Source organism: Raphanus sativus, unplaced genomic scaffold (assembly GCF_000801105.2).
Source record: "Raphanus sativus cultivar WK10039 unplaced genomic scaffold, ASM80110v3 Scaffold2406, whole genome shotgun sequence".
NCBI lineage: Eukaryota > Viridiplantae > Streptophyta > Magnoliopsida > Brassicales > Brassicaceae > Raphanus > Raphanus sativus.
Window position 1 is genome coordinate 3,768 of NW_026617714.1, and position 7,666 is coordinate 11,433.

The following is a 7,666-nucleotide window of genomic DNA, read 5'->3' on the forward strand; positions in this document are numbered from 1 at the left end:
TTTTGTTGATTCAATTTCAGTAAATCGATTAAAGGGATGAAGAAGATGGAGGAGGAGAATAACTCCAAATACCCCATACCCCCTTTAAAAATTCCATACTCTCCCCTCAATAATATATATATATTTTTTTAATAGTTTTTAAATGAAACAAGTGGCTACAGACAGCATTATCCTTCACATAATCATATAATTACGGACCCGACCAGAGATATCCGACCCATCTAAATCAATCTGGATAATATCCGATTTCTAAACCTAAACGCTCCCGTTTCATTCCTTTCCCTCATTCTCTCCCAAATCGACTCTCTCTCTCTCTTCTCTTCCCTTCTCTCACGACAGAACAGCGAGAAACCCTAAAAAATTCTCTATCCTTTTCGTTTCTTCTTCTTTCTCTGTAATAATCAAGCCTCCATCTTCGAATCGACAATAAATCAAATGTAAGTGATTTATTGTGGTTGATTTCCTCGTATTTTGTTTTGTTGACGAAACTAAGGTATTGTCTAAGCGATTTTGTGCTATGAAATTGGGGGAAAACACGGTGAAATCTCAGAGTATGTATAGGTATTTGTGGAAATTTGTCTAGGTATATGATGGCTTAGAGTATGTATGTATATGATGGCTTAGAGTATATAAGGTATTGTCTTTACTTTGCGATTTTGTGAGAATTTTGACTGGATAAGTTTAATCTGACTGGTTTAGAGTATGTATTCAATTGGAGAGAATGTTGGGTTTTTAGGCTATGGAGATTGAAAGTAAATTTGGTTTTGAGATTAGTGTAGTGAGGAGAGTCCGTGTAGTGATGATTGTTGAGTATGACCATGGTTTAGAGTTAATGTTTTCTTGGTTGTATGTTTGATATGTGAAACTGAATTGGTGATTGAGTCTTTGATATGTGAAACCGAATTGGAGATATATTGATTGAGTAATTGGTGTTAGATTAGGAAAATAAATGATTCTTGTTTATGTTTTTTTTTTGGATTTTCAGAGGATCTAGATAATGGCTGGCCGTAAGAAGCGCGGGCAGAAAAAACAGAGTAATCAAAGAAAAGAAACGACCACAAGAGCTCAAGAAAACATTGCTCCTACAGTAGAAGAGCATGTAGAAGAGCATGTAGAAGAGCTTTCAGAAGGGAACTCAAGTGATGATCTATCTGCTCCATCCGAGGTAAAATATTATTGATTGAATAAAATGTTACTTCTCGTTTATTGGGTTTAGTTGAATAAAGTTTCATTGGTCGTGTATTACTGTTGTGAGTAGTAATTAGGACTAAAATTTTTTTGTTGGTTTTATTTGCCTTGCAGGAATCTCAACCACTGCCTCCCTGTGATCTCTACTTCAAGAACACCGAGTTCACCAAGACGTGTAAGATTCAGAGCAAATGCTATGTGACTGACACGGTGAGCGTCATCAAAAAACTGAAGGATGAGTTTCCCTGGTTCGAAAGGCACTCTCAGTTTAGTCATTTTTTCCACATGCCTCTAGAAGATAACTTGAGGCTGCTGGGTATGTGGATGCTTCTACTGCGCACTATTCCCTTAGAAGAAGAGGAAGACACAGCTTGGTTTGCAGTTAATGGCGTACTTATCCGATATTCCATAAGAGAGCATGCACTCATCTCAGGATTGGACTGCCGTGACTACCCGCCTAACTATAAGAAGCTGGGAAGTTTTGAGTTTGTAGATAGGCATTTCCGGGAACACAAGGGGATAACAATGAAGTTAGTGAAAGAGAAACTGCTGAGTATGAGATCGTGTGGGGATCGACTCAAGATGGCAGTGCTATACTTCCTAGGCACGATTATCAGAGTGAATGGAAGGTATAATGGACCCATTGACCCTTTCATATTAAGAGTCGTCAATGATTTGGAAGCCTGTGAAACCTTTCCTTGGGGTCGCTTGACATTTGAAGATGCCATCCGTTCCATTAATAAAGTAATGAAGCATCTGAAGGGGAGTCCGAAAAGTGATGTCAATTTCCTTGGATTCATAGTTCCTTTAGAGGTAACTTATTCTTAAGTTAAATTTTACTTGTTGTATGATTGGTTTTTAACAAATTCTTTGTGTAGGTTCTGGTATTTGAGTGTATTCCAGCTATGAATGCAAAATTTAGAGCGCCAGTACCAGGCTGTATGAGTAACTGTCCGAGGATGTGCAAGAAGCAGTTCCAAAGCAACAGTATGAGAGGTTATCCACTTGAGGAGTTGTACGAGACACTTGGAGAAACTAAGGTAAATGATCCCTGTCAGTTATTTTTATTAAGTTAGTGGACTACATATTTGTTGTAATTGATATTGTTTTGGTTTATATTGCAGACAATATCCAGTTTTCTGCTTCCTACACTGGATGAAGAAACTCTCATGGCGCGAATAGTAGAGGAGGAGCCAGAATATGATAAGGAAGATGGAGCAAGTAACGAGTGGAGCGCATGGCTTACTATAAAGGGGAAGCCTATCTGGTGGAAGGAGCTCTATGAGTTAGATGTGGCAGCAAGAGAGTTTCCTAAGAAGAAAAACAAAGAGAAAGTGTTTGAAAAAGCATCCTCTTCTAGTAACGGGTTGGAGAACGTGTTGGAGGACGTGTTGACAAGGTTTGAAGAGAGGGTGATGGTTTCTTTAACTGAAGTTAATGTGAAGATGGAGACAATGGAGAAGCGGCTTGATGGCATTGAAAAAAGCCAACGTCTTTTAAAAGAGAAAGCTAAGAAGACGAGAGCAATGGAGAAGAGGCTTAATGCCACTGAAAAAAGCCAAAGTGTCATGAAAAGGAAGATTGTGAAAATGGCATGGAAACTGAAGGGAATGAAGGAGTATGCCGTTGAGAAAGGCCAAGACGTTGAGAAAGGCCAAGACGACATGGATTTTGACAACCTGGACATGGGTTTTTACAACCAGGACTCTAACAGAAAAGGCGCTGAGGAAAAGGAAGAAGAACAGGCTCGGACAAAGGATGCAGAAATGGTTGATGCAACACAAGACCAAGAAACTCAGGTTCAAAAAGAGGTTGAAGAAGAGGTTGAAGAAGAGGTTGAAGAAGAGGTTCAAGAAGAGGTTCAGGAAGAAGAAGAAGAAGAGGTTGAAGAAGAGATCATTGAAGCTGAGAAAGAGCCCGAGGAAGCTGAGAAAGAGCCCGAGGAAGCTGAGAAAGAACCCGAGAAAGCTGAGAAAGAACCCGAGGATGAAGAGTGTATGAACTACACGGAGGAAGAGAAAGCAGGATGGATTCTTACCATTTTCAAGAGCTTTGATGGAATTTTTCCATTTTCAAGAGCTCATTTTGTGGATGGAACCAGTGGAACTCCTGCTCCTGTGGATCACGTGGATGGAACTCCTCCGGCTCAGATGGATGGAACTCCTCCTGCTCAGATGGATGGAACTCCTCCTGCTCAGACGGATGGAACTCCTCCTGCTCTTGTTGTGACTCCTCCTACTCCTGGCACACCACTACGTGGTAGGACTAAGGCAATGGCCTCAAAAAAAGGAGGAGTAAGTTCACCAGCAACTGGTAGGAGAAAGCCTCTTAATCCACATAAGTTTACTGTGAGGGATTAAACTCACCTCCTGATTTTTAGGTCAGGTTATAGTTTAGGAAAGGATTAGGGAAAGATAACGTTGGCTGAATCCCGTTAGAACTTGTAGAACGAATGAATTATCTTATTGATGATTTTTGATAAAGAATGGTTACAGAGAATGTTTTCTGATGATTACAATGATAATGAAAATGTTACAGAGATAATGAGAGTATTGTGTCGAATAAATGTTGAATCCATCTTTTTCTTGATTGACTTCCTCTTTAAATAGCCTCAGGTTCCGCTTGATCGTCACCAACTGGTTCCCGAGATCTCCTCCGTGACTTGAGGAATTGGCAACAACTTCCCTTTGACCGGGTCCTGCGATCCTTCTGTTATGATGTGAGCTTCCTCTTCACCGTGACCTCTTCGAAGAATGCCCTTAGCTTCCAGCCTCCGGCTTCGTATTAAACCTTAGCTCAGGTCACCGATACGCGTTGGGCTTTGTCTCAGCCCAATACTTGTTTTGGTTCTATCGTCAGCTAACGGGCCATATTCGGGCCCAACAGTTGCCCCCAGCTTTCGAGATTAAACTTCGTTATTCTCGGGAGCTAGACCTAGCCGCCCAACCTAGATCTTATGGTTGAGATAATGATTACTGGCTATCTCAACCATATATATTCTCGCTCGATCGGACGGCTTTCTTTAATTAAATCGACGACTCAGATTAAAGAGAGTTTGAAATGTGGTTTCCGATTTTCGAGACGTGATGGGATATAAAGCTGAGAGAATTAACTGCTTGTCTCTCCACTTCCTCCACGCCTCTCGACGGTTTCCAAGGTAACTTCTCCTCTTTCCTTTATTTTACTGCGTTTTGCTATATATTTTTTATATCCGCTTCTTGATCGAACTAGTTCTTCGCTCTTAACTTCTCTCTGAGATTTCGTCTTAGTCTGATTCCCCTCTTTTGCTTCCTATCTCCCTTTTCCTTTTACTATCATGAGTCAAAAAGAAGGTTCCGGCGAGGTTCAAATCTTAGCCTCCGGTGCCCGCATTATGAAGGTTAAGCGGGAAGCCGGCGAAAAGATGAAAGAAGCCAAGAAGAAGAAAGTTAAAGACTCGATCGGAGCAAGAGTCAAGAGAATGAAGAAGAAAGGTAGCAAGAGCACCTCCTCTGGACCTCACTTTCCCTCGCTCTTGAAGATTCAAGACGTCGTCAATCTTACCGTTCAAGCTCACGGCAAGAGTGACCTAGCTAGAGCTTGTACCGAAGACGAAACCTCCGAAACCGTTCCGGAGGGTTGGTTCTGTGTTCATGAGAAGTATATCTCGAAATGCCATCTTAGGTTCCCTCTCCCCACCCTCTTGCTAGATCTCCTAGATCACTACCAGCTGGCCCTTCCCCAACTTTGTCCCTCGGTTATCCGAGTGATAAACGGATTCATTACTAGAGCAAAGGAAGAAGGGGTTATTGCGGGGTTGACCGAGCTGATGAGTCTCTTCTCGATAAAGGAGAGTACTTCCAAGGATGGCGGAAGCGGCACCTACTACCTCCCCTGTCGCCCAGGCTTAGGCGTCTTCAAATTTACGGCCAGTGATGATGACTGGCGGAAGAAGTACTTTTATGTCAAGATTGACCCTTCGACGGTCCCTGTAGGCCGAGACCTCAGGACCTCTTGGTCTGATATTTCTGGTTAGGATTTTAAGGATGTGTTTGCATCTTTATTTTTGCTTATCGTGATGTGCTAATTGCTTTTGACTCTTTTGCAGAGATTAAGGATCCTGTCAAATTGTCTGGCAAACTTACCAGAGCTCTCCACCGGAAGCTGCAGCACAGCCCCAATACCTGGACGGCTTACATTACCACAAGAGTCGAATCAGCTTGGTTCCCTGAACGATACAAGGCTTCCTTTCCTGATTCGGTTTCAGTTGCCGGTTTAGAAGGTAACCTTCCTTTACTGATTGTAGATTTTCACTTGTTTGAATTTGTCTTATGAGATTAATGATTCTCTTTATGATTCAGTCTCTGACGGTGAATCGGTATTTGAAGTCTCGTCTGGAGCCAGTACCTCCGAAAAGACTCAATCACAAAAGATGCCTATTCAGCCTTCGTTCCGTTCTAGGGGTAGGTCGACTAAGGCTGCCAGCTCCTCTCGAGGAAGCGACAAGAACCAGGGAGGATCCTTTCTTGACTCCGTGAAGGAAGTCCTCGATGAGGGAGGCTCCGCTCATGCTAAAGATGTTGGCCCTTCGGAGCCCAGAGTTCAGGAAGTTGGTCTTCCCTCCGAGGTTCCGGTGACGGAAGCTGATCCTCAAATGTCGAGGGATCCCCCAGAATTTGAGCCTCCGAGGAGCAAGAGGTCCCGGACAGACCAAGTTGACAGACCTTCGAGGTCTTCCTCCTCCTCATCTAGGGGGGAACCGTTGGCTGGAACTTTGCTCATTCGAAGCCTGGGTCAGTCTTGGATGACTCATGGGGTTTGGCTACGTTAATGAGGCATATGAAGAGAACTGGGTGCGCTCTCCCCTCGATCGCCAACCTCTCAAACAAAGAGGAGTACGTTGACATTGCCCATTGCATGGGTCAGGTACGGTTTTCATTTTGGACTTTTAGCTCAAACTTCTTTGGAAGATGTTTATTAAGTCTTTGTTTTCATTTGTTGCAGCTGGCTGGAGCTATCAACAGGGCTCAGTTAAAGTTCGAGGACGTTGTGCAAAATGCCCCCAGCGCTGAAGAATTAGCTCAGGTTACTGACCTAGTCAAGGCCACCAAGACCAAGCTCAACCAGACTTGGGCTCTGATCTCGGAACTTCAAGCTGAGGTCAAGAGACTTGGCTCCAAAGCTGATGCTCAGCAAGGGACGATCGAGAGCCAGACGATTGATACCCAGGTGAAGAATAGGAAGATTGGGGAGTTGTATGTTGCTCGGAAGATAGCCGAGTACCAGGTTAAAGAGCTGATTGCTTCATCCCAAAGCAGCCAGAAGAACAAGGAGGCTGAGGTCAGGCTAGCCGTTCGGAGAGGAAAGAGGGAGGTAGCTGACGCTTACAACAAGGTTCTGGTTGCTGTCAAAGAGAAGTTCTCCAAGAAGAAGGATGAAGTCGATCTCCTGGTTCATGCTCAAGAGATGCAAGCCAATACTGAGCTTCTGAAAGACATGCTGGATGGTGAGATTAAGAGTGCTGAAGACGAGTACGCTCGTTTGGTGGCTATGATGCCAGAGGCTGTTGCTGTGTACGAGAAGGCTCAGGTCTTGGACTTCTCGATCAGCAAGCTCCCTCTTCCTCAACTCTCTGAGAGCTCAGGTACTTTTGAGGTTAATATGTTTAATCTCTCCTTTTCTGGAGAGTTCGGTTCTAATTTGGGATTGGTGGGTTCTTGCTCAGCCCAGTTGAAGTTGCCCCGGGAGATGGCGACAAGGAGATGGAGGAAGAGGTTCCTGATGAGGAGGATGATCCGGTTGACAAGGGAGCTGAGAAGAGCTCAGGTGACAAGGAGGTTTAAGAGCTAAGGCTCTTTTATGCATTTCTAGGATTTCTGCTTAATGGGCTTTCGTTTCTTTTGTTTTCAAGACTTATAGCCTGAGGAGGCTTTTAAACCTTTGTTTATGTTAAGGTATTTTGAACCTTTGTTGGCCTGAGGAGGCCTTTAAACCTTTTATCTATCAAAACTTGGTTTTCAGTTTCGTTTCAAGTCTTTCGATTTGACTTAGTCATTCGAATTTGGTTAAGAGTTTTGATAGGGAATGTACTTCGGTTACTAATTAAGAGGTTTAGTGGATCCTCCGAATTAGATCTCTGATTTTATGATAAGTCTAGGAGGCTTGGATCGTGTTTGGCTCCTTAAGAAGAGTTCCTGAAGTATCGAGATTAGCTTAAGGTTTTTAGGAACCTGATTTTGATTCGGGTACCTTAGGTGGGGGTTCATGGGAACCTGAATTCGTTTACGGGATTTCAAGACCCATTGGAACTTGCTTAGGATTTTAAGACCTTTCGAGATTTGATAAGGGTTTTAAGACCTTTGTATTTTGTTAAGGATTTTAAGACCTTGATGGTTTCTAAGGATTTTAAGACCTTAGGTTTAGGTCGGTGGAGACCTGACTTTGTTTGAAGGATTTTAAGACCTTGGTAGTTTCTAAGGATTTTAAGACCTTAGGTTTA

General features: G+C 43.1%; 1 protein-coding gene across 1 annotated transcript; it reads left to right on the forward strand.

Moving 5' to 3' along the window:
• Positions 1 to 4,648: 4,648 nt before the first annotated feature.
• LOC130505593 (uncharacterized) lies at positions 4,649 to 7,010 on the forward strand. The gene is made up of 8 exons (XM_057000191.1): positions 4,649 to 5,099; positions 5,276 to 5,449; positions 5,529 to 5,898; positions 6,003 to 6,093; positions 6,172 to 6,252; positions 6,361 to 6,567; positions 6,685 to 6,740; positions 6,893 to 7,010. Exons 1-8 carry the CDS (start codon positions 4,649 to 4,651, stop codon positions 7,008 to 7,010), a joined length of 1,548 nt encoding a protein of 515 aa, XP_056856171.1.
• The last annotated feature ends 656 nt before the right edge of the window (positions 7,011 to 7,666 follow it).